Genomic DNA, 26804 nt, shown 5'->3' on the forward strand with positions numbered 1-26804 from the left:
AAATAAGTTTTGTCAGTTACGCATTTGTTTACTTTATTACTACACACAACAGAAGCAGTTACACAGGTACGATTATTCAATATAATATTATTACGTTCTGCTTAACATTTACAACATGAATAAATAAATATTTATCCTTGGAAGCTTATTGCTTCTATTTTTTTAGATGATGCACTCAAAATTTTGAGTGCTTCAGCAGTAAATGGGAGAGGTCCGCAAATCATTGCTACTGTTACATCCAATTTCTGCAATTCATCCAATATTTTTTCAGAAATTTTGCCAGTTTCGCCTGTCCAAGATTCGTTTGGCTCGGAAAGAACATAGTTAACTTTGAATCTTTTATCCTTTTCAGTCATTTCATTGAATAAATCATAGAACCAAATGTCTTCTTTCGTTTTATTGTAATCGTACAGGACGACATTTTCACTGGAAAGGAATTATAGATATTAAATCACAAATTTAATTAATATTATTTAAATTAATCTTACACTTTGTTAGCAAATCTTTCCAATAAATGATCAATCAAGCCACAAAAAGGTGTAATTCCAGAGCCGGCAGATATAAAGGCGATATTAACATGAGATTTCAAGCTGTTCAGTTGAAAGTAACCGCATTGACTAGATACTAGAATACTTTCATTAGAACTTCTTTCATAAAGAAGGTTCGACATTTTCCTTTTATAGTACTTCTTAATTAAAAAATTCAACTGCGGCAAACTGTTCCTAAGAGACACATATCTTGCTGGAATTGGTGTGTAACTCCTCATTACATTTTGACCTAAAAAATAAAGCATAATTTATTAAAAAATATTCAGTAATTTAGAAAAACAAGCACACACCTTCAACGCTTAACTTCAAATCCACATGATGTCCAAGAGAAATAAAATAAATTATCTTGTCACTTTTAGGCCGTAAAATAAGTTCAAATGAATCATGATTGATTGGTTCCTTTTCAATAATAATGAATTCGCAATATGAATATCCACCTCCTGTTATTTTCTCATGCATCCCATAACTTGGCCATAAATCAGCTTCTTCTTTTTCGAATGATATTTCAACTTTTCCTGTTTCCTGATTAACTTTAATAGAAGCCGGCCATTTAAGGTTTTTAAAAAACGAAAACTGAAAGATGTATACATCATTTCCAATAAAAATGGTAACTTTGAATTCTTTATCACATATTTGTTCAATAATAATTCCTGGATTGCTGAAGCTCTTACAATAAAAATATACAGTTAAATCATTTTTTCTTTGTATCCAATCAAAGCGAGGATACGTTTGAGCAAGCGGAACTTGTATTGCTGATGTATCAGATTTTTCTGTTTCATTAATAGGCGATAAACTCCCAATCATTGTCGTTGGAGGCGACAAAGTTAAAGACGACTTTCTGGAATTTTTCGGTTTTTCATCTAGATCACTTAGATTGAGCGTAATAGCATGCTTTAATGGTCCAATATAGCATTTCGCAAGCAACTGTTCAATATTAACCCATGCATGATATTCGTCAAACAAATTTGTCGCATCTTTTCCTGCTCCTCTGATAAGTTGTTCACTTCCACCTTTTGGAATTAAGGAATTAACATCCAGTACGTTTTATGATTAAAGAAAATTTTTTACCTGGATGATATTCCATATATCTTGTCACATTGTAGACCTTTCCACGAATTGCCATCCAACAATCGTCCACTTGATCATGTCTTTTTAGTTCCTCAAGTGAAACCGAACCTTTTCGTCCACCAGTTAAATCTTCTCCGGAATTTGTCAATCTTATCCATCCAACTAGTGAGAATCCAGGCTTAAGAGCAACTTTATTTCTTGGATTTCCTGTTGCCATTTATAAGTATTCTAAACAACTACTTCAAATAGCATAATTAATAATTTTTTTGCAATTTTGTTCTATAAGAAATAATAATAATAATAAACACAAAAATCAGGGGTTTGAAACATTTGCTTTTCGAATAAAATACTTCCGCGGAAATTGATGGATGTTCTGTATCGAATTTTTTCAAGAGTTTGTTTTGGTTTTGTTGATTGAATTTTTCTACTAAAATTAAGGAATTTTTAAAAAAATATGGGAAGTGAAAAGTATTCAATATTGTTACCGACATACAATGAACGAGAAAACCTTCCAATAATCGTCTGGCTTATTGTTAAATATTTAGAAGAAAGGTAAACATAAATTTATGCGACAATCGCCACGTAATAAAACAAAAATTTAATTAATTTATAGCAAAATAAACTTTGAAATAATCATAATTGATGATGGAAGTCCTGATAATACACAAGAAGTTGCTAAAGAATTGATTAAAATTTATGGAGGAGATAGAATTCTCTTAAGACCAAGAGCTTCAAAGCTAGGTTTAGGAACTGCTTATGTTCATGGAATGTCGCATGCAACAGGCGATTTTATTATTATTATGGACGCAGATTTAAGTCATCATGTAAGTTACAAATAAAAAACTCAATTAATCAAACTAATTTACATTCAATCTCATTCAATTCCAGCCAAAATTTATTCCTCAATTCATAGAACTACAGAAGAAGCATGATTATGACATAGTATCAGGAACAAGATATAAGGGTGATGGAGGAGTATATGGTTGGGATTTTAAAAGAAAGCTGATATCCAGAGGTGCAAATTTCTTATCACAATTTCTTCTTCGTCCAAGAGCAAGTGATTTAACTGGCTCCTTCAGACTATATAAAAAGGATGTTCTTTCACAATTAATTGCAGCATGCGAATCAAAGGGATACGTTTTTCAAATGGAAATGATTGTTCGTGCCAGAGCTATGAATTTTACAATCGGAGAAGTTCCAATCACCTTCGTTGATCGACTTTATGGACAGAGTAAAATGGGAGCAACTGAAATCATTCAATTTGCTAAAAACTTGCTATACTTTTTTGCCACAATTTAATAAAGTGACTGTATTTTAAATTTAATTGTAATTTATTTTTTGTTTTCTTTTTTTTATACAGCACTACACTCGATTTATTTTATATCCCATCAAATAATTGTTTTTCAGTTTAATGGTGATGATCATCTGTTCCCTTTCCGTATTTCTTATCCCACATAGCCAAATATTCTGCTTTGCGTTGTTCTCTACGTGCAAAATATTCTGGATATTGAGCCTTTTCTAAAGGATGCCAAAAATCAACAACCCAATCTGGTGGAACAACTTCTCGCTCAAATGCAACTCCTCCTGGTGAATTTGCGAATCTACGGGGTTGTGGATGTTGTTTATTGAATAATTCTTGCTCGCCTTCCTTCAAAATAGCATCAATTTCTCGTGGATCCTTGATATTTCTATTTTGGTCAAAACGATCTCTCATCAGAACAGCTTGATAGCGGTACTGAAATCTAAATTATGGACATATTAACAAACTTATATAATTTCCATAAACAAATCAATTTTTTGACTTATTTTTCAAGTTATTTCGACTTACCTGTGATCATACCAGCTCTCAAGCATGCGAAGAGATCTTTTGTAGAGACTTTTCACATTTCTAACATGTGCCGTTGCCATTTTAAGCAAGAAAACTGCTTTTTTCCCGACAAAAATTTAAGGAAAAACTATCCAAGGATCGGACACTTTAATTTGTACTTGGATTTTGTCAGAGTGTCCAAATCTTGATTTCGAAATTCGAAAATTCGAATTTTTCATTTTAATGTTTTTTCGAAAACACATAAATTTATTATTTTTAATTATTTAGTGGTGAATTTTAAGCCTTAAAAGTATTTTTATTATCGTATTAGTACTGTAATTAACAGTGAATTATAATAAAATAGTGTTAGGATATTAAAAGTGGAGAAAATTGAAGAAAATGATAAAAATTTAAAAAGCTTAAAAATTTGTTTTTAATAATTCAATCAAACGTCCTAAAATGCCATTTAAGATTCTAAAGAAGTCACGGCAGTATAATGTAATGAGTAAAGATTTGTACGTAATATCTGTGTTGTGCCTAGGTAAGTTGATAAGATTACTAAAATTCTTGAAATTCCATCAGTTTATAGGCACTGTATGTATGTTGATCACCTGTCATGAGAAAAACACTGCTAAAAAGTTCTGTGACAAAAACCTGATTTCGTTTGAAATGATCTCTAAAAAATGTACATACATAAACATTTTCTATGCATAGCATTCGTACTATACGCATTCATTTGAATTTATTTATTTATATTTGGTGTGAACGCTGAATTCTTTTCTATATCAAATTACATTTATCTCTTCATTATTATTTCACTGTATCATGCAATTAATAAAGACGGAAAGAAAAGAACAAAACACACAAAAAAAGAGGAAAGAAAATGTTCTAAGAAGTCTTTAAAGTTTACTGTGAAACATCATGAAGGTGAATGAAGTAAAAGAATGTGTGATTAGATAAGATTTCAACAAAAAAAAGTCGTCGTTGATACACAGAACACACACATATCTTTGTTTTATGACTTTAAAGTCTTTTGTGATGAATCATTTCTATTTTTTTAATTATTGGCCTATTAAACATACTAATTAGTTACATCACTATTAATGCTTAATTACAGATGGTAATAATATCGATTGCACATTGAGCTCGGAAAGTAAAGGTTCTGAGTGTTTAGAGAATGTTTGTCAGCGTGCCGGACTCAATCAGAGTGAATTTTTTGGATTAAAATATTCTCCGAAAGGTACCCATGACGAGTCTGACATGCGATGGGTCGACTTGGTAATATTAACAACATTGCTTTTAAAAATTGCGCAAGATGTAACATGTTTGTATTTAATAGGATCGACCCTTAAACAGACAACTCGAAAAGTATGCTGCAAACACAAAAGTTTTACATCTTCGCATTATGTACTATGTGATTTCGGGAGTTTCATTGATAGCAGATGAACAAACGAGAAATTACTACTTTCTTCAATTAAAACAGGATATTATTGAAGGCAGAATTAGCTGCGATGCTAAACAAGCAATCATATTAGCAAATTACAGTCGACAGGCAGAATATGGAAATTATCAAGATCGCCACAAGTACGACAATAAAAATTTATTTTTAACTTTAAAAAAGTAATAAAATTTTAATTTCAGGTCAGTCGATTACTTAAAGTCGTTACTGTCATTCCCCAAACACCTGATTGAAGCTGGTATGTTAGAAGTACTGACTGAAGAGGTCATATTACATGAAAATGAAGTACACGATGTAACCCAAAGAGCAGCAGAAGAACTTTACATTTCTTTATGCCAGCAACTTGATGGCTACGGACAAGAAACATTTATGGCTCGAAATGATGATGGAAAAGAAGTTTTGCTCGGAATTTCAGTATCCGGTGTCATTGTATCTAACGCAGGAAGCCATAAATTTTATCCGTGGCGAGAGATTGTCAATGTTGTTAATCATAAGCGAACATTTTCGATTGAGTGCACTGATTCAAATCAAAATGTAAGCTTCACTCTACCTGACGCCGAAAGTGGTAAGCCAATTACTTTGAGTGACATAAGAATATTTGAACTTAACAAATTATTTATTCAGGTCGTTACATATGGAAATTGTGCGTAAATCAGCATACGTTTTTCATGAATTTTGAACAAAATCATGCAAGTCAAGTGAATTTGAGTCTGTTTCAAAACATACCGGAACATTATAACGAGAGTCGAGAAGATTTGCTTTCAACAGACGAAAAGATGTATTACTCAAATACGCACTTGGCATTTCCGCATAATAGCAATACGAATCTGACTATTTCTACAAATAACATGTATGTTCCCTCGAGTGAATCGCTGCATAATCCAAATCCAATTATGGAATCGCGTACTTCACTTCAGACTTCATCTATTTTGGATATCAATCATCCAATGAACAGTGCTATCATGGGAAGTAGTCAGTGGAATCACGCAGGTTCAAATACATCGCTTGTAAATCGAGCTCAAAGCAGTTCTTGTATTGATTTAACTAATAATAATAATAACAATAATAATAATGTGTTGAGTGCAAGCAAAGAACGTTTTCTCCCAAAATATCGACCAGCTCCTGCATACGAAATTGCCATACAACAAAAATATAAAGGACAGCAAGAGCAGCAAGATGTGAGTATTCCGAAACCTCATTTAATGTATGAAAATTTCCATCACCATCATCAGCAAAATCAACAGCCTGCCAAAAATTTGCATTATCCTGACGTAACACATATAACTCATCATGCAAGCAATAATATGATTAATCCTAGTTATGTAGATGCTTCTGATTACTTATCGCAACGCTTAAATTTGTTATCATTTAATCCGCCAACTCAGTATCCCGCAAATCGTCTTAGCTCAACGTCTACGCCTGATTTAGCATTAGCCTCACATCGTGGTGTGTTTGGCTATCGACATACGGGATCCAGCCCAGATCTATTATCTAGAACATTATTACATCAGCACGGTTATATTCCGTCAAATCCTCACTCAATCGTATATCCATATTCGGTAGCAACTTCTGGCGGTGGTATAAAACAACGCTTAAGACATTCCCATAGTTTTCTTCCGCATGCAACCTATGAGAATTTGAATTTCATTGAAGCTACTAATAATAATCCCAAAAGTTTTTTCCCATCATCCAAACATATACCTAATAATATGATTTATCGCACTGCATCATCTGTGCAACAGCTAGCTGACATGGAATATTATTTGCACAAACAGCAGCGTAATCATAGTCTAAATGCACTAAACCTATCTAATTCGCATATAAGTGAACCAATCTATGAAAATGTTCCCCTACCAATGAACAATGCCAGTACAACAACACCGATTAATGTGGAACGAAAAATTTCAACTAACGAAAATCGGCCAGTAAGACCAAGACCACGACTCGTACATACTGAACCATCAATCGACGTCGTTGTTTCATCGTCCGTTAACACGAGCAATAATATCAATATGGTAAATGCAAATGCATTTAGCAGTAATAACAACAATGGAAGTACTAAAAACATCAATGACCCGTTAAATGGTAATGAAATTGCATCAAATAATAATAACAATAGGAAGCATTTTATTCTTACATCTAACAATGATAATAATGGAAATAAAATTTCGGGATCGGCGATATCAATAACAAACATATCTGCATTAAATGAACGAGATCATACATCTGCCATTCAGCTTACACCGTCGTCATCATCTAGTCCATTTCATATAGAAAACATGCAAATAAATAAACAACGACAAGTGATTAGTTCAAATGCATTACCATTAATGAATACATCAGGAACTTCATCAAATTATACAATAAATACGGCTACAACAGCCGATACAACGGATTCAGGTATTAGCACAGAAATGAGCAATAAGAAAGAATCGAAAAGAAACAAGTTTTGGGCAATTTTGGGTAAGAATAAAAGTTCATCGAGTAAGCAGAAAAGTGCAACATTGGGTCGTGAAAAAGATAAAAATAAGAAGGATAAAGGTCGTGAGATGAACAGTAGAGAGATGCATGATAATACTAATCATCGTTGGTCAACGGGTCTTCAAGGACGACATCCACTTCCAATCAGCACAATTAGTAAAGAGAAATTATGTCAATTACTAGATGCAAAACTCAACGATAGTCAGCTATTTTTAGAATTTGAAAGAATTCCAAAACGAAAAACAAATGCCCAATATTCGTGTGCCTTAATGGAAGAGAATCGTAATAAAAATTCAGACAACACATGTCTACCAATGGATGAAAACAGAGTGCGATTAACGCCGACGAGAGATAATCGAATGGGATACTTTAATGCTTCACACATTTCGAGTACTGTTGGACAAAAACAGCGATTCTATATTGCAGCTCAATCAGCCTCAAATACATTCACGGCAAACATTTTTTGGCAAGGCGTGTGGGAAGCAGATGTCTATTTACTTATTCAATTAACCGATGAATTTGTCTACGTACCGTCAAATAGTGATAGGTGTTCAGAATATGGTCAGGTAAGGGAACAAAGCATTTATTTTTTTCTTTTTTTGGGCTTAACTTATTGTTTTCTATTGCGTGATTTTTTAGTATCAAGTTTGGAGAGAATTTTCTCAAGAGACGAACGGAATTACGACAAGCAAGCTAAGAATATATCATACACAAAGCAGACGATATCGTTCGGTTTGGCACGTTGCATTCTACGAGTTCAATGAACAGAACTACCCAAAAGATCTTTCACAATTTTTAAGTGAGTTGTCATTAACTACTAGATGTTTTCTTCTTCTTCCTTCTACTGTATAAAATTGGTTTTTTCTGTTTCTTTTTGTGTGTGTGTTTGATTTACGGAACTAACATCTTGTTTGTCTAATCTTTATGTTTTCATATCCTTTTCAATCCAATATTTATAAATCATATATTAATTCTAATTTATTAGAGTTGTTCATATATGACGTACAATATATGGATATTATGTACGTCAATAATGGATGAACGACCTCATGACATACTAATCAAAAGGACCATAATTTCAAATTTTGTTTCATTTATTTAGAGTTTCTTGAAGAATTAAATTCTGTTCGATTGGCATCAATTTCTGAAGTCCCTGTTGGACATAATAGCAATCCTCCAGTTTTATTTCATTGTACGGATGGAGAACGAACGGGTTTAACACTAGTTGCTGATTTACTCCTATACACTTTAGATCATAATCAGGTAAGGATTTGAAGATTATTTGCATAATTGTGTAACTAACTATTATTTTTTCGGAACTAAGGATCTTGATATACCACGAGTAATTGGACAACTAAGGGAGCAGAGGGATAAAATTATTCCATCTCTGGTTCAATATAAATTTATATATGAAATGTTAATTCATTATTTGAATCAAACAAGATTAATTTAATTGGCGAAAACAAAATGTATCGATGATATTCCATCCCAGGAATCGTTCTTAACTTATGATAGACGTCCTTTAGGAATGATTTCTCATTCTTTTTTACTTTACTAATATAATTACCATTTTATTTCCTACTTTAATTTATCTACAACTTATTTACTTTATCCAAGACTTTACCTTATGTATTTTATAACGATTGTACTTAATTATTTAAAAAAATGTGAAATGAATACCGCCCGAACAAAATTTTAATTTATTTAGGACTAAACCTTTGATAAATCTAGATTATAATAATTTTTGGTTCCTTTTTATCCTTTTATGGGTAGAATGGCGTATTTTTGGCAATTAATTTGATTTTAAGATTAAGCAATAATGTAACTTGATTATTCATCAAGTGACCGACCCTAAATCAAAGGAAAGCAATACGGAAATACGTTGGAAACTCTCATTAAACTTTATGCCTTACAAAAAAAAACAAAATAACGAATGAAAAGTAATGTTCAAGCATTGTGCCTTAATAAATTAACTTTTATACTAACGAGAATCAAAAATTGAAAAATTGTTAAACGGTGCTCCAAAAATAAGAAGCCTGAAAATAATAAATTTATACATTTATTATTACATTATTAATCAAAATTAAAAGAATGTCTTTTTCATGCTTATCAAAATAGATGAATTATATTCATTAACATACTTTACAATTACATTTTGTTAAATTTTAACATTCCAGTGAATGTGATTGAATGAAGTCTAAAAGCAACTTTTATGAGGAGGAAAAGGTTCAGTGGAAGTTCATTGATTTTGAAGGAGAAACGAGATATAAACAATTTGAGATCAAGATCGTTCTCATTTGGATGTGAGAACAAACTTTGATCGCAGAATGTTTAATAATGTTTACACCTTGAGTACTGAAGTTTTCCACGCATGCATATTGAACCCAATCTCCTCTAGACCAATTTTATGATAGACTCTTGATCAAAGCCAATATGGATTTCTTTACAATTTTTTACTAATCATTTTTTAGGATTTATTTTATAATTCTAATATTCCATCGTCAAAATCGTCAAAACATTATTACAGATAAAATAAAATTCATTGATAGGGTTGCTGATGATAGTGATTAGATCTGTTGTTCTTGTGAGAGTAGTTATTTGTCGGAGGCGGTTGATAAAATTGATTTGGTGCTATATTAGCTGCTGGATATCTCGATGGAGGAAGTGGTGGAATATTTGGTGGATAACTTGAAACTGGCGGTAAAGGCGGCTTATGATAAATATTTCTTGAATCAATTCCTTGTCTTTGAGATAAATCTTTTATTTCAACTGGTAAAGGAGGCGGCGGTTGCTGATAACTTGTTGACGGATATCCGTATGGCGGATGAGGAACTTTTGCCATGTCATATTCGTTACTTGAAACCTGCAATGATTACAAATATTAATTAATTTATGACTTGATACTTGGAAATTAAGTTATTTACCTTAACGGGTATGTGATTAACGGCTACTTTTGGATTCATAACTGGTGATTGTTGTAGTTTGGCCCTTTTTTGTGGAGGAGGAGACGCTTTAATTAAAGAGGCTTTACTTGGTGGTAATTGTGGAGGGCTGTCCGGTGCTTCTGATTTACTTTTTGGATTTTGATACAAATCAAGTACCTGAGGACATAATTTTATGAGTTAAAAGTTCTCAAAATACTAAAAAAAAAAACAGAATGACTTACTTGATGGCAAATATCCTCAAGAATATTTTTCGTCATGTCTTTTACAAACATATCCCACCATTTCTGATGATCGGGAACCCGCCCTTTCCAATCTGCTACATCATATTTTGAAATCTTACATGCTAAATACATCATTGACACAGCTATTATTTCTGGTTCCCACTGTAGACATAAAGTCGTTTCCAAAGAATCATTGATGAAATTCCACGCTTTCTGGACTACTTGCTCTTTTGGTGTATTTCCATTACTTTTGAGACATTTTGCATATTCGATTAGAAATCGATAAGGATGATCAATCTGAAGATCAAATTTAATAGTCTTTAAGAGTATTCTCTCCATTGTTATTACTTCTTCTTTTGGATCTTCACCAAATGACATCATTTTCTGATTAGTTAGTATGGTCGATGCCTTTTTAATTATGTCCCTACATTTTTTTGGTGTCTCTTCCTATTGATTTTTATATTCTTTTAATCACTTTTTCACTTGATGGATTTTGGTTGTTTTAATGATACTTACAACTTTTCCAGCGAGGAATAAACAGCTACAAGCCGTCACAAATCTCGGAAACGTTTTAAACGAATGAAACATATAAAATCTATGTAGATAAACAATCGCCGTATGAATGGTAGAGTACCCTAAGCCCATCAAATTCCCACATTCCTTAATAAAATTTGTTGCCTCGCTGAAAGTAAAAAGTTAATAAACTTGTAATTTCTTTATTTATTGATTAAAACATATTATTTACTTACCGACGATATCTTCGTTCAGTATCAAATTCAACATTGTCCTTCCTTGACGGAGTATTCTTTAATTCTTCTTTTTCAAAATACCACCAAGGCATGCTGCTCCTATAAATAAATATAACTAATCGGCACTATATTCCACAAATAAGCTATTTTTATAAAAAATAATTAATATTTTAAGGAAATAATAAAATAAACTTTGTGTACCTACATTTATTACGCACAAATCAGCCAACCATCATGTTCGAATTTTCGAACTTAATTCAGGTGCACATGACATTACACTTCCACACTTCTTTCTATTTTACTATACTAACTAAATAGCTTTCATGACTGAAAACATACTTAAAATCAATTGAATTTATATTTAAAGTCAGTATTTTGAAAACAAAAAAGTTTGTCAACATAAAAATGTTGAGTGATGCTTGAAGACAGAAGCTAATTGTGGTGCGGAAGTTTTTTTTTCGAACATTGAAAAAAATTTTCCTCAGATTTATCAAAATCATAGAAAGCTATAAAGTTGACTCGATTTAAAGTATTTAAGGATTAATAAATTAGTAAAAAATGCTCATCAAGGAATTGTAAGTAGATTATAATAAGAATGTGAAAAATTACATACAAGAAAAGTGATTGTGATGGAAAAATCAATTTTTTAAAAATCATTCATTTCTGTAATTACACAAGTACAATTTGTTCAAAAATTCTTAATTAACTTACTGTTTGCACGCATTTTATTGAAATATTGAAATCATTTTCTCATGATCTTCAACATATGTACAAGTTAATTTACATATAAAACGTGTCAAAAAATAAGTATACTGTGAGGTTCCAACATCAAATTTGGAAAAAAAATGTTATCTTTACTACATTCTACAAAAAAGATATCGGTAATTCGCTTACAATATCTGCACCACTAAGAAATATTATCAAGATAGCATTTATTTCATCATCAATAATTAAAAAAGGTTTAATGATGTGTGCAGCAATAAGCTATTTATGAGAATTGCACTTTAAAAATGAGATGAAAAAAAAGAAAAAAAATCAATAAGAATATGTAAGATTAACGAGTGATTTCATAAAATGATCAAGGCTTTGTTTTATTAATTAATTAGAAGTGTAACGGATATATTTTCGTGCGAATTTAGCAACCTTCAAAGACTGAACAACGAACATGATTCAACGCTAATGACGTCATCTACTATATTTTTCTCTTTTCCTTCTTTGCGAAATGCTCGCATCATGACTATTCTGTTTTATCGAGAAAAACACCTGAGATAACACACATTGACATGTGACTCAGACAGTACTTAAAACTTGATCCGAGGATTAAAATTTTTGTATGCTATTTGATATATGTATGCAATTTCCATCATGTTTCACAGAAAATTTGACATTGTAATAAATGTCTATAGGTACATTATAATTATAAATACTGATAATAATCTGTTTGCTTAATTTTCTAGTCGAGTTACATTGCCATTGACCGTAGAAGAGGTGAGTAAATAACTAGTATTAAGAGATGCAATTTCGTAATGATAAAAATGTTGACATAGGTCAGGTCATTAGATTTTTTTTCTACTCTGAGGAAGAATTTTTTTGTCTTGATCACCGTCTACATTTATTTTTAAGCCAAATTGTCGTATAATAATTCCTTCTTCTTGTTTTAATTTGTCCTATATAGTATCAAGTAGCACAATTGTATTCAGTTGCTGAAGTCTCAAAAAATGAAACAGGCGGTGGAGAAGGAATTGAAGTATTAAAAAATGAGCCATTCGAAAACTTTCCATTGCTTGGTAACAATTTTAATATTCATTTATAAATGATTAACAGAATTAAGTGGTTTTATGCAATTGTACAGGTGGAAAATATTCATCAGGCCAGTATACTTATAAAATATATCATTTGGCATCTAAAGTTCCCACTATGATTCGGCTATTAGCTCCAAAAGGCTCATTAGAAATTCATGAGGAAGCTTGGAATGCATACCCGTACTGTAGAACAGTAATTACGGTAAGAAGAGTTTATTTTCATTTAGGCTGTGTCTATGTATTACACATGGCACATAGAAACAAAATCTACGTCTTCATCCACAGTAAAAAATATTTCAAATGTGTCTATACACCTTAAGGAGATGTGTAATTGTGATAAGATGTATTACTTTGATTATAAATCTTTTGAACTTAATTATTATAGAATCCTAAGTGGATGAAGGAGAAATTTTCATTGACAATCGAAACCCTTCATGCAAATGATTGTGGTGATAGTGAAAACGTAAGTAGTGAGAGGATTTTTGATTAATTGTAGTTTTTTTTTTCTTTCTTTTTCTTTGCTTTCCTTTTGCGCGCTGCTTCCTATGTATAACACAAACACGATAAACCTCCCCCCTTTGTTGATAACACATTTTGTTAATAATTTTAATAATAATTGTAAATCCTAAAAAAAAAAATGGTTTGGACGATGGTGGTATGGCTGATAACACATAAAAATACTCCACTTTATTATTTTCCTTAACTTTCGATGTTGATTTTCTTAATGAATATATATTGATGGATATCTAAGAATCCTGGGTATATGAAAGAAAATTTTGTAATTTGCATCGAATCATTGCACATCGGTGATACAGGAGATCAGGAAAATGTAAGATAATCTGTTTTTGTTTAATATATTTTTACATGTAATAATTTGGTGTATGAAGCATGAAATTGTAAAGTATAATTTGGCTTTTAATTGGCGTAAAAGGGAAATTTTGTGTAACTTTGTAATCAGTGTTATAAATTCTGGTGACTTTATGTGTATTTACTGCAATAGAAATGTCAATTAATATTTTTTTCTTTCTTCGTCACACACTAAATAAATGCACAATAAATTAGGTTCATGAACTTACTGGAGAGAAATTAAAAATACGTGAAATTGTTCATGTTGATATTGCAAATGATACAATTGCCTCTGCTGATTATCGTGAATCAGAAGATCCAACTAAGTAAGTTTAGACATGCACAATGTAATTTATAATTAGTTTTAATTAAAAACGATTTATTACAGATTTAAGTCAGTGAAAACAGGACGTGGGCCTCTCTTGGGACCGGACTGGAAGAAAAAAGTCAACCCAGTGATGACATGCTATAAATTGGTAACATGTGAATTTAAATGGTTCGGTCTCCAAACAAGAATAGAAAATTTCATTCAAAAATCTGAGCGTCGACTTTTCACAACGTTCCATAGGTGAGACTTAATTTAATTTGCCATTTGACCATCATGCATATTGGAATTTTAATTCGATGATATAATTATATTATGGATATTTTAGACAAGTTTTCTGCTGGATCGATAAATGGCATGGCCTTACAATGGAAGACATTCGAGCACTTGAGGACAAAACCAAAGAAGAGTTGGACAAGCAAAGACAGCTGGGAGAAGTCCGAGGAATGCGCGGAGATGACGAATAAATTAATATTCTCTTGACTGAGAATTTATGAATGATTTCCATTATGATTCCTTTATTTTTATTAAAAAGTTTCTTTTTATACTTTGGCTCAATTCTTTAACTTTTTTTTATTAATGAATTAATTAATATTCTTTGTGCTTCTTGGTTACTCTGTATTCCTTATTATTGTTTAAATAATCACAAATGGTTATTAAAAGAACTTTATTTTTCAAAAAAAACAATACATTTATGTTCCTTTGTACATAAATAATTAAACTTTATTTGATTTCTTATTGTTTTCACGTCAATAAGTTTCCTTCTACAATAAAACTAGACATCTTGATCACATTATCGTCGTCTTAGTCTTGGAGAAGAATTATTGGAAGAAGCCCTAATGATGAGAATCATGCCAAGAATAAGTCTATTAAAAGAAGGAAGGAAAATATCAACGAATGACTTTATTTCTTATAAATTTGAAATAAGATATTAAGCAATATGTTTTATCCTATTCTCTCCTATGCTTTTCTTGTATTTGCTTAGCCATCCAGCGTTAGTTATTTCAGCACATTTTTTTGTTTTCCATTTTTAATTTTTGTTGTTAATCGCTTCTTAATGCAAGCAGGCTTTAAGCTTATTCAAAGACAAAGAAAAATGAAAAACTATGAAAATAATTAATATAATGCTCGAATTATCTTGTTATATCTATGTTTAATTAGCAAATTCAACAAGTAATGATGACAGTTAAATTGAACAGTATTTTGCTATATCCAACACAACAAAAAAAAATTATTCAATCAATGTGGTATAAAATGGTTAAAAACAAATTACAATTGAAAGATTATTTAATTAACAATAAAACATCAATTTAGGAATATATATATTATATATATGAGAGATAAAACTATAAAAATTTAAAGAATATTAATGAAAAATGATGCAAATTAATTAATAATAGTGGAAATTTTTAGATGAAACTTTAAACCACAATGCATGAATGACTTAAATATATAGTTCGTGCAATTGGAAAACAATGTTTAAAGAAGATGCTGTCCAAAAAAATAATAATATTAATAATACTATGTTAAAAGATGATCTTCAATATCTCAAAAAATTCTTAGTGAGGATGCAACGTTGATAATTTGTTTTATGGATATATAAAAAAAGTTTAAAAAATTTTGTAGAATGAGTTGAAATAGCAATTCGTGAAAATTAGCTGCATAATCTGCAAATCAGAATGATGAACTAGATGAAAAAATTAACATAATAATTCTAGAGATCATTGCACAATTACTGATAAATTGGTTAATTAAATTATTTTTATTAAAAAAAAGTTATTCTAGTGGGAATAAACCAAGTGTGTGACAGAACATTCGTCGATTAAGTTAGTGTAAAGTTCTCGATTTTAAAACAAAATGTATTCAAATTAACAAAAAATAAAAATAAAGAAAATTGTTCATTCATGAAGTAAAAGCTATGTTTTATTCTTGACAAGTTCTACGGCATCAAATTCATTTCCATACTCAGGTAAATATTTTTTGTTGATTTTCAACTGACACGACACGTGTGCTACTAAAGTTCGAGAAATTTCGATCATAAAGTTTCTTATAATTTTTTATATCCTCTTTCAACAGGTAGACAGTAACAAAGTTATTGTAGTTTAACTTTGGAACAACAACAAAGTTAAATTAATTGATGTTATTGCTTTCCAAAAATTTAGAAACATTTCAAACGGTTTTTCAAAATTTGAAATTTTCAAAAATCTTTCGAAATTGAATGTCTCCATTTTGATCCGTTTTCTAAGAAATTAAGATTTGAAATTAACTTTCTCATCACATTGAATTAATTAGCATTTTATTCATAATAAATTAACACAGAATAACAAATTTTATCCATACTTTAAAACACCAATCGATACGGATGAGAAAAAGTGAAGTACCCTAATCAGCGCGGAAGTCATAACGAAAAAATTTTTTTCGAAAAATTCAGCAACACCGCGCCGTTTAAATAAGTTTGAATTGGAAGCTGAAAATAGTTGCGAAAAAAAACTAAAATTAATTAATTTAAGCGTACAATAGTAAGGAAATAACAATCAAAATGTCATCATCAGCAGCTCAAATATATTACAGCGAAAAATACGAAGATGAAGAGTATGAATATCGGTCGGTAATTGTGAAAATGTTAATTTTTTTCGTTATTAAAACATCCTGTTAAATTTGTAGTCATGTTATGCTGCCAAAAGACTTGGCTCGTTTGGTTCCCAAAAGTCATCTAATGTCAGAGAATGAGTGGAGAGCAATAGGTGTTCAACAGTCGCGTGGATGGGTAATTAACAACAGTATTTTTTTACATACTGGAAGTTTGCTAAAATATCCTGTTTTTTGTTTCAGGTACATTACATGATCCATCATCCGGAACCTCATATCTTGCTCTTTCGACGAAAACTTAGCAAATAAGTAATTCGCTTTGTATAATTACTCTCTCGTTATTATGTGCCTCAATCGAACAAGAAACAAAAACAAAAGAAATACCTTATCTGTCGAATACATACTATAAAGTAATTCTCTTCAATGATATGATAGATTTAAGTTACTTATTCAAAGAATCTAGATTTCAGCATCTTTGATTCTTCTTAACTTTGAATATGAAGGAAGTGTAAATGTTTAATAAGATGAAAGAAATGGGATATACTAAAATTAATAATAATAATGATAATAATAGATAGATTCTTCGCTCATACATAAATCGCTAATTAATAAAATGTTATTTTTATATGTATAAATGCCTTTACATCATGTCTTTTACTTTCTTCCAAAGTCTACATTAATTAATCTTAAAATTATATTTCAGGACGATTATTGAGTAACGGGCAAAATTTGAAATAGCTTAGTCATTGGTTTTATAGCAAATTTTTATAGGATCAATATTGATTTTTTCACAAATCAAGAAAAATTACAAATCTTAAAAATATTAAGTCTGTGACAAGTTCTCTGATCTTCAAAGGTTGGAAGAAGTACTTGTTGGAGATTTTGGAAAGTCTGTGTTGAAGTTTACTTATAAGATCATTAAAATCACATTGAAATTAGTCGATAATATTTGCAAGTCAAAATTTTCTTAGAAATTCTGAAGAAAATATAGTAAATCACTATGAATCCCCATGATCCATTTTTGGTGACAGCAAAAGAAAAGTTTCGATTTGAACAGCAGTTTAATGCATTAGGACCTATAAATGGATTCGTTACTGGAGTACAAGCAAAAGATTTTTTTCTAAAATCGGGCTTATCGCCTTTAATTTTGGGTCAGATATGGTGAGTAAAAAAAAGTAGTAACTTCAAAGGAAGTGAGAAGGAAATTATTATTTATTTATCTCTAATAGGGCACTGGCTGATACAGATGCTGATGGAAAGATGAACATTATTGAATTCAGTATTGCATGCAAATTAATAAGTTCAAAATTAAGAAATGTAGATGTTCCAAAGCAACTTCCGCCGACATTATTAGCATCACTTCAGCACATTGGAACGCCGATAAGAACACCAACGGGCACAATGTCGCCAACCGAAGGTTATAAACAATTTCTTACACAACAACCTTACACAAATGCCCAGCAACAGCCACAAATTCAACCACCACAGCAACAAATTATGCCTCAGGCAACTACAAATACTGTTCAAATGATGACACAGCAACAATATCAGCCTCAACCAATTATCCAGAATCAGCAGCCATTAATTATGCAGTCTCAACCAAATATTGTTCCAATGATGAATCAAGGAATAATTACAACAGCAGCTCAGCCTGTAATGATTCCACAACAAACGATGCCTGTTCAGCAAGTTATGATGACACAAGCGCCTCAACAAATGATTGTTCAGCCACAACCTATTATTCAACCACAGCAAATACCCCAAGTATCACCTATACAATCAGCAGTTCAAATTCAGCCGACAGTCATGCAGCAACCACCTTTAATGACATCACAACCAACGGCAGCAATAATTCCACCAGTTCAGCCAGTTATTCCTCAGCTGCCAGTTGTTCCAAAGCCACCATCAATTGAACAATTGAGTAATAGCTCTCTTCTCGATTCATTAGCTCAAGTTCAAGCTCCATTGGTCGCAAATATTCCTGCAGCTCCAACACCAACGCCTCCTCAAAGTGGACATGCTAGTCGTTCTATGTCATTTTCAGAAAAAGTACCATCAGTTCCAGAATCACCAGCTGAATGGGCAATTCCCCAATCATCAAAGCTCAAATATACGCAAATGTTTAATGCTGCCGATAAGTCCAGAACTGGATTTTTAACTGGAACCCAAGCACGAGGAATATTGCTTCAAACAAATGTACCACATAATATACTTGCAAAAATTTGGGCATTGTCTGATCGTGATTCAGATGGTCGTTTGGGATGTGAGGAATTTGTGTTGGCACTTTATCTGTGCGAAATGTACTCGACTGGAAAGCCAATTCCTACAGAACTTCCAAACGATTTGATTCCACCTTCATTCCGAAAAGTTACTTCACGTCAAGGATCATTGGCAGGCTCAAGACATGGTTCAGTCTCATCACAAGGTGTTGCAGCAGACATTGACACAATGTCAGGTCTGGCAGGCATGTCACAATGTAAGATCAATTCAAATCTATTATTTTATATACTTAAAGGTAATTCTTTATATGAAATTGAAAATTTTTAGCATCTTTCGAAGATAAAAGGAAGGAAAATTATGATAAGGGTCAGGCTGAACTGGAAAGAAGACGAAAGGCATTAGCTGATATGCAAAGGAAGGAGCAAGAAGAGCGCGAAAGAAAAGAACGAGAGGAAGCAGACAAAAGAGAAAAAGTAGCTTTTATCAATATCCTTTTCATGTATGATTTTTGACTTCTTTTGCTCTTATTATAGGCAAGATTGGAAGCCGAATTGAAGAAGCAGCAAGAAATTGAACGTGAAATTCAGCGTCAAAAAGAGCTGGAACTAGAAAGAGAGGAGCAACGTAAACGTGAATTAGAGAAGAAGGAACTTGCTAGGAAGTGCGTTAAATTTCTAGAATAAATCTTAACATAAAAGTTTAATTAAATATAATGTAATTTTAGGGAGATGGAAAAGCAACGGCAACTTGAATGGGAAGGACAAAAGTTACAAGAAATGGAGCAAGAACGACAAAAGGAACAAGATCGTCTACTTAAGCTTAAAGGACACAATCAAACATTAACCATCGAATTAGAAAGTCTAAGTACCAAAGTTAAGGAATTATCACAAAAAATTTGCGATACACGCGTTGCAGTGACCAATGTTAAAACCGTAATTGATGGAATGAGAAGCACTCGTGATACGTGCGTAAGTGAGCAAACGTTATATAAATCAAAAATAAAGGAGCAGAATGCCAAATTGGTTCAGTTAAGTCAAGATAAGGCAAGGCTCGAAGCTAAGAATAAAATAAACTCATCCACTGATGAGCAAGCAATGTTCACAAACAAACAGGTATGCAAAAATAAAAATATATGTAGGATTCATTTTTCATATTTTTTTTTATTTCATTTCATTTATTTATGCTTTCATCATAGATCAACATAAAGCAATTAAAAGACAAAATAGAAAATTTAAAACAAGAAATTCAAGAGAAATCTGGTGACGTGAATACACACAATGAACAGAAAACTGAATTGCGCAATGAACTGCAAGATTTGATAACGAATTGCGAGCAACTGTATAATGAATACGATACCGCCAGAATTCAAGTATGTTTGTATATTTATGTCTATAATAATGACAGCAATCTAAATATAGATTTTTTTTATATTTCCCAATTAGGTTCTTGAGTTAAGGAATAACCGCAAGAATGATACGTTTACATCAGCATGGGATACAGCTCCGCCTACAACAAATTCATGGGCTACAGAAACCAACCAAAATACCACTGAACCAGCACATCATTCCGTAGTTACTAACGCTTCATATGAAGCAGATGCATCTAATTATGTTCGATATAAGGCAGTCTATGAGTTCAGTGCTAGAAATAATGATGAAATATCGTTTCAAACTGGTGATATTATTATGGTAAGGATCGATATTTCTTTCCTTCAAGGTTGTTCCAATATTTAAACAAATACAATTTGTTTCTCTACAATTCTTAGGTTCTAGGCAATCAAAATGCAGAGCCTGGATGGCTGGCTGGAGAAATTAATGGTCACACGGGATGGTTTCCAGAATCTTATGCTGAAAAATGTGAAGAAGAAATCGTTGAAGATGCAGTTATAAGTGAAGCACAATCAATGTATGTCCTTATTAATCATTGAGGTAGTTAAATTGTCATTAATGATATATTTATGTATTACAGTGAAGCAACAATAGAGGCTAATACTTTAAATGGCGACATTATTGAAGGAGAGTTGTATGTTGCATGCTATCCATATCAATCTGCAGAACTTGGCGATTTAACGTTTGAAGCTGGCGAAGAAGTTAGGGTTATCAAGAAAGAAGGCGATTGGTGGACAGGAATCATAGGAACACGTTCGGGAATATTTCCAGCAAACTATGTTCAACCTATTATTATTGACAATAACAACACTGACATGAAAAATAATACTTTAGAAAATGACCTTAGTAAAATGAATATAAATGGTAATTTACAAGAACAGCAACATACACCAACAAATGCAATGACTGCAGCAGAAGAAGCGGACGCTAAAATTCAAGCTGATGCAGATTCGGAAGTGTCACAAATCAATACACAAAATGTCACGAATGATGCAAGTATGCAGGAATTCCGAGGAATGACGTCATCCGCTGTAAGACTCGAATGATTTATTATGAATTTTATAGCATATTTATAAATTTTTTCTTTTATAACTTCAAGCAGAGTCTAAAGGCAAAGAAGGGTGAGGTAGCACAAGTTATAGCCCCTTACGAAGCAACAAGTAGTGAACAATTATCACTGACAAAAGGCCAGTTGATAATGATTAGGAAAAAGTCAGAATCTGGATGGTGGGAAGGAGAATTGCAGGTAAATATTTCAAATTCCACATTCCGATTATTTTCAAAACATTTTTAATTTTTAATTGCCACAGTCGAAAGGTCGTCGTCGACAAGTTGGCTGGTTTCCAGCGACCTATGTGAAAATTCTCGCTGGCGGACGAATGAGTGGGAGATCGACACCTCTATCATCTTCTAAAATTGATCTTCATGAAGCTGTCATCGGTAAGTTCCAGTCATTAAAATTGTCTATTTAAGATTTGTTTAAAAACGTTTATTAAATTATTACAGACAAAGTTCAGGCAATGTATCCTTATCGAGCGTTGAACGACGATGAGTTGAGTTTCGAACCCGACGACATCATAAGTGTTACATCAAGAGATGAGCCTGATTGGTGGAAAGGAGAGCTGAACGGTATAACTGGTCTGTTCCCAAGTAATTACGTTAGGGCGTTTGTGTCGTCAGGTAAAAAATCATAGAACATTACTATTTATATATGTTAATCAAATAATTCGCGTACTTCGTTTGTGATAATTTTTTTTATTATTATATTATTAGTTCTGTTTTGTTTCCCGTACATGTATACACAATTATTATTTTTGTTTCTTATTTTTGTCATTTTTTAAAAAAGAAATAAGAATATTCAATAATTAATGATCCCAAAAAATTTTCATCCATTTCTTCATGCCTACTCAATAATAACATTGTTATGAATGACAAGCAGGTAACATGTAAGACTAGCATTTGACAAAATAATCGAAATATTTTGTTATTTGATTGATTTCAATCATATTTAATAAATGAGAATTAATTTACGTATGATACAATTCATAACAACGTTTTGCCATCAGCTGTTCTAATAATAAATAAATATAAAACAAAAATGATGATGATGATGATGATGAGTATATTTAAAAGAATTATTAATCCCGAACAAGTTAAATATACATACAAAAAAAAATATATATATATATATATATACATATACATAGGTAAAAATCATCCAAGTCGTAAAAAAACAAAAATATTTGTTAAAGCGCTTAAAACGTGCATATATGAAGCACAAAAAAAGTAAATTAAACATTCCATTAATCTCAGAAAGTTGTGCATTTTTCCAATCTGAATATTTTTGCGCATAAGCTTTCAGTTAATGGCTGCTTGTGAATGAATGAAACGTTTGTGCTACTTTAATTATTCTAACTCGGAGTTCATTGATATGTTGTTTAAAAAGCATTTTTAGAAAAAGTCCATAAAGAAATTACTCAATCCTTATGCATTCTATTATCATTATTATTAGAAAATTTATGATGCTAAAATAAATGCGAGTATGTTTATGTCGAGGAAGTAAGAAAAATTTAAGAAAAAAAAAGTCTTTAGATATCAGCGGTAAAATTATCGAAATAAATAAAATAATAGCAAATACATTTATTTAATAAACTTAATTATCGTAATTGTTCTATTTAGATGACAAAAGCGCATTTTTGCTTGCCTGATCAGAAAAATGTTAGCCTTTTCAACGGTTCCCTGAACATTATAGTCAATCTACTTTATATTAGACGACCATTAAGTTTGAATTTCTCTTCCAAGCCTTTTCCGATGAAATTTTATTCTGGAATCTAGTTTCAAAATTGCCATTAGGACAATGTGACTGATAGTTCTCAAGCTGCCAGATGCTCTCATTAGCAGAAACTCATTTCTCGACGTACGGAATAAACTTCTCATATAATTGCTAGGTCATCAGACCTATCGACAAATACAGTTGGCCTACATTATATAGCAATAGTGGGCCATTCGTGTGCCACGACACGTGATACTGCAACAATATTGAGATGCATCTGTTGTAAAGCCAATCAAAATTTTCTTTACTTTTTTAAGTCACGGGAAAAGATCTAAATTTTGATTCTAGAAATCAGCCAAAATCAGAAGAAAAAATCGTTTCCAATAAGCTTGGATGAGTAGATTGAACTTGTCCTTTCTACCTGTGTTCTCCCAAATTTAATCTTACCTAACCAATTGTTTTTCACAACAACCACATCCTCAATTTTCTATTATATTAAGAATTGATTAAGTTTGTAATAACCAAGAATTGCCAGTCAGTATAACTTAAAATAATAGCATAATAATTTATGTTGCAAAAATGCGCTGAGACCATGAGATTGAGGATATTCATTCTTTACGTTGCAACATTTCCGCAAAATTTAATTGTAAAAAATAACTAATTGAAATGCTTTGTAAAGCTGAATATATTATATTGTGAGTCAGTCAGTCAGCAATATTATTTACATAATTTTTTTTTTTTTTATTGATTTACTTTAATGAGACTATTGCCCTGTATTGTATAATTTACACGATTAAAGCCTTTTTGTATATTTGCGAATCAAAAGGGAATTTCATTAATAAAAAAAAAAAAAAATACAGTAACACATGAAATAATTAAGAGTTATGTTGGGAAGGAAGGAATATTAAGCAAAGGAATTTAGTTGATTGGAGTTGTTAGTAATCTTGTTGATCTTATAAATTTTCAAATTGTTCAAAGACATGATAATTATAAATACATATATCTATTATTAAATAACAAATTCCTTAACATACAAAGAGCATGCTCACATAAATGAGCATACTCCAAGCATGTTTTTTGAGCATGCTCACAAAAGTGAGTATACTCAGAGTATGCTCTTTGTCTGTTAGGGAAACAAAAACAAAAAGGAAGTAAACTTTCATCGAAAAAAAAATCATTCTCTCTTAACTTTGATCCACCTAGATAAAAAAAAATCAATAAAGGAAAGTATCTTATGCAATAACTGACATTAGTAAACTTAATGAAATTAAATTTTTTGAGTCTCCTTTATTCTTCTTCGCGATTTCATCAAGCATTCAAAGTATTTAAATGAACGAATGATTAAATAAACAAGAGAACTCCCTATTTAAATTCAGACATTACAGTTATGTATTATGGATATCACACAACATGAAAATAAAATAAAATAAAATATATAGATGGGATACATACAAAAAAAAAAAGAAATCACAATTTAATGTATTCATACACAAAGTGAGAAAAAGAGGAAAATCGAAAATTCATATTGTACTATAAAGTATATACTCAGCTTTCAATAGTAATAATATAATCATCATTACTATTATTACGAAAACAAATGAACTATATATCAAAAAAAAAAAGCGATTTAAGTAATTATACATATATGTTTCAAAACAAAAGTCGGCTAGACATTATAAAAATTAAAAAGAAAAATATATTATAAAATGATACCAACAAAAAAATTAAATGGATTGAAATATACTAAATAAATAAAAATGAAAATTATGTCCATGATTAATGATGTTGAAATTTTTACAGGATATTTATAAAGGAATTCCGCGTATATGGGTAAAATATCAACTTTTGTCCTTAAAGTCATTTGAGGCAATTTTTTGTTGAACTTTAATAATTTAAATATAGCATAATCTCCTGAGCTATACCAGCCGAGGGACATAAAGACCAGCTGCGATATTGATGACTCATATTTATTGTGATAATGTGCTTCATTGAGAATTATTGACTTATGACATCCAATTTTATAGCGGGGTCGTAGAGACCCCCAGATTAAATAATCATAAACTTCATTGCATCAAATCCTTAAACTCACAGCTGTGTCCTTAAATTCTTTTCACGACCTTAGTATTCATAGGTGGTCGTACATTTAATTATGAGATCTAACCATGGGGGAAATTAGCTTGATGTAAAAAGTGATTTTGTGAAGAACCTTACAAGAAGACAACTAAACCTTAGTCTGCCATCCAACTAAGAGCTTAACTTAGACTGTCTTATAATGAAAAGTTAAATTTAGGCTGCCTTGGAAAATTTATTGACGAAACTCTTAATTAGATAGCTAGCAGACCTTGAATAAATCCATTCACTCCGAAAGTTGCAGAGCTTTACTTCTAATAAATCTAATTCAGGTGCGATAAGCTCAACAAATCTTAAACTCATAATCCATGTCTTCAACTCTGAAAAGCTGCTCAAATTCACATAAAAAATTTTCAAAAAGTTTTTTCCCCTTGAATGTTTTCAAGGATAAATTTACAATTACTCATGAGTTTTATGGCTGCATGTCTTCTTTTCTGTAGGAATTTGAGACTGATAATTCATTTTCCATTAAGAGAGTTTTCCAACATCTTCATCGAACTACTGGAAATAACGCTTTGTCATTGAATTGGAAACCATGAGTGATTTTCCATGACTACTCTTTATTAACGTCAACCTTCATTAGTGTCGTAAGGTTTAATCGCAATGCATATCAGGAAATATCCTTGCATCTTGTGTTATACATAGTAGAGATTCAGAATCCTTTAACAGACCGGATATTACTAGATATTACGATACATATTAATGTCAAAATGCTTCATGGGTTCAGACATGTTGTGATGAGCCTTATAAAAATTGTATATTGATAGAACGTGTTCAGTACAGAATATAATTTAAGGCAACAAAGTTTGTATAAATTGAGTGACGTAAATGTTTCCAAAGTAAAATTCAACAAGTTGTTCTTTTAACTGAAATATTTAGAATTTCTTCGTAACTACGCCACCGATTTACAGCTCATGTTTCAATATTTCACATTGATATTTCGTGCACAATGAAGGAATTAATCTTGTTCTTATGTTTTATAGAAATGTACCTGAATATCATACCTACCTTTCTTCTGCTACATGTACTCATGAATATTTAACTCATCCTATCATTCATTCAACGTTGCTAAGTGTTCAATTTACGTCTTAGTTCTGTACTGTACATATCATGCAGTATCTTAACTTGTGAAAATTTCATCTTAATACATATAATAGGACGAGGAACCATCCAATTAAAATTAACTTACACTCACTGCTTAGTTCGGCTTATAAAATGTAATACTCTTGTAGTTTAAGCTCTTAGTTTTTGTGCCATCCGTAATTCTACGTTGTCATTCATTCATGCCAACTCTGCACAATTCAATAAATCAAATTTGCTGCCAAATAAACCAATAAGGGCTTACATTTGCTGATTATGGTGTCTGATCAGAACGGAATCTGAAGTATCGAGCTATATGTAGGTTAATCTACAAATGTGGGGGTAAAGTATATGTGGCCGATTGTCTATGCCA

General features: G+C 31.4%; 7 protein-coding genes across 12 annotated transcripts; 4 read left to right on the forward strand and 3 right to left on the reverse strand.

The window, feature by feature from the left end:
• Positions 1–3: 3 nt before the first annotated feature.
• Positions 4–1922, reverse strand: LOC139087224 (cytochrome b5 reductase 4). Its single transcript, XM_070635976.1, has 4 exons — positions 1617–1922; positions 839–1558; positions 489–777; positions 4–426 (listed from the first exon to the last, which is right to left on the reverse strand). The coding sequence occupies exons 1-4, from the start codon at positions 1831–1833 to the stop codon at positions 132–134; spliced, it is 1521 nt and encodes a 506-aa protein (XP_070492077.1). The 5' UTR covers positions 1834–1922; the 3' UTR covers positions 4–131.
• A 74-nt stretch (positions 1923–1996) lies between these two features.
• Positions 1997–2940, forward strand: Dpm1 (Dolichyl-phosphate mannosyltransferase subunit 1). The gene is made up of 3 exons (XM_070636157.1): positions 1997–2168; positions 2230–2440; positions 2505–2940. Exons 1-3 carry the CDS (start codon positions 2071–2073, stop codon positions 2913–2915), a joined length of 720 nt encoding a protein of 239 aa, XP_070492258.1. The 5' UTR covers positions 1997–2070; the 3' UTR covers positions 2916–2940.
• Positions 2895–3605, reverse strand: ND-B22 (NADH dehydrogenase (ubiquinone) B22 subunit). Its single transcript, XM_070636158.1, has 2 exons — positions 3445–3605; positions 2895–3358 (listed from the first exon to the last, which is right to left on the reverse strand). The coding sequence occupies exons 1-2, from the start codon at positions 3522–3524 to the stop codon at positions 3025–3027; spliced, it is 414 nt and encodes a 137-aa protein (XP_070492259.1). The 5' UTR covers positions 3525–3605; the 3' UTR covers positions 2895–3024.
• Positions 3606–3681: 76 nt separating this feature from the next.
• Pez (protein tyrosine phosphatase non-receptor pez) lies at positions 3682–9455 on the forward strand. Its single transcript, XM_070636156.1, has 8 exons — positions 3682–3964; positions 4541–4701; positions 4763–5007; positions 5065–5447; positions 5507–7929; positions 8003–8162; positions 8466–8626; positions 8688–9455. The coding sequence occupies exons 1-8, from the start codon at positions 3883–3885 to the stop codon at positions 8814–8816; spliced, it is 3744 nt and encodes a 1247-aa protein (XP_070492257.1). The 5' UTR covers positions 3682–3882; the 3' UTR covers positions 8817–9455.
• A 4-nt stretch (positions 9456–9459) lies between these two features.
• Positions 9460–11513, reverse strand: CycK (cyclin K). Of its 3 annotated transcripts, none has more exons than XM_070636159.1 (6): positions 11484–11513; positions 11279–11377; positions 11046–11211; positions 10530–10976; positions 10288–10464; positions 9460–10226 (listed from the first exon to the last, which is right to left on the reverse strand). In XM_070636159.1, coding segments are annotated over exons 1-6 (1215 nt in total). In that variant the 5' UTR covers positions 11486–11513; the 3' UTR covers positions 9460–9902. The 3 variants fall into 3 exon arrangements, with proteins under 3 accessions (XP_070492260.1, XP_070492262.1, XP_070492261.1); XM_070636161.1 differs by having other exon boundaries at positions 11480–11508; XM_070636160.1 differs by having other exon boundaries at positions 11279–11393; positions 11484–11500.
• Positions 11514–11710: 197 nt separating this feature from the next.
• vib (phosphatidylinositol transfer protein vib) lies at positions 11711–14934 on the forward strand. Of its 2 annotated transcripts, none has more exons than XM_070636046.1 (8): positions 11711–11853; positions 12736–12766; positions 12954–13065; positions 13131–13282; positions 13466–13543; positions 14143–14252; positions 14315–14494; positions 14580–14934. In XM_070636046.1, the coding sequence occupies exons 1-8, from the start codon at positions 11837–11839 to the stop codon at positions 14716–14718; spliced, it is 819 nt and encodes a 272-aa protein (XP_070492147.1). In that variant the 5' UTR covers positions 11711–11836; the 3' UTR covers positions 14719–14934. The 2 variants fall into 2 exon arrangements, with proteins under 2 accessions (XP_070492147.1, XP_070492148.1); XM_070636047.1 differs by lacking the exon at positions 13466–13543 and adding an exon at positions 13832–13909.
• Positions 14935–17617: 2683 nt separating this feature from the next.
• On the forward strand, positions 17618–23493 carry Dap160 (dynamin associated protein 160). Of its 3 annotated transcripts, XM_070635873.1 has the most exons (13): positions 17618–18001; positions 18070–19316; positions 19388–19533; positions 19594–19721; positions 19785–20172; positions 20256–20429; positions 20503–20748; positions 20826–20965; positions 21029–21479; positions 21548–21694; positions 21759–21888; positions 21955–22128; positions 22388–23493. In XM_070635873.1, the coding sequence occupies exons 1-13, from the start codon at positions 17841–17843 to the stop codon at positions 22396–22398; spliced, it is 3543 nt and encodes a 1180-aa protein (XP_070491974.1). In that variant the 5' UTR covers positions 17618–17840; the 3' UTR covers positions 22399–23493. The 3 variants fall into 3 exon arrangements, with proteins under 3 accessions (XP_070491974.1, XP_070491971.1, XP_070491973.1); XM_070635870.1 differs by having other exon boundaries at positions 21955–23493; XM_070635872.1 differs by having other exon boundaries at positions 21551–21694; positions 21955–23493.
• Positions 23494–26804: the final 3311 nt, after the last annotated feature.

Source organism: Chironomus tepperi, unplaced genomic scaffold (assembly GCF_022539635.2).
Source record: "Chironomus tepperi strain 1889 unplaced genomic scaffold, CSIRO-AGI_Ctep_v1 contig_100, whole genome shotgun sequence".
Classification (NCBI taxonomy): domain Eukaryota; kingdom Metazoa; phylum Arthropoda; class Insecta; order Diptera; family Chironomidae; genus Chironomus; species Chironomus tepperi.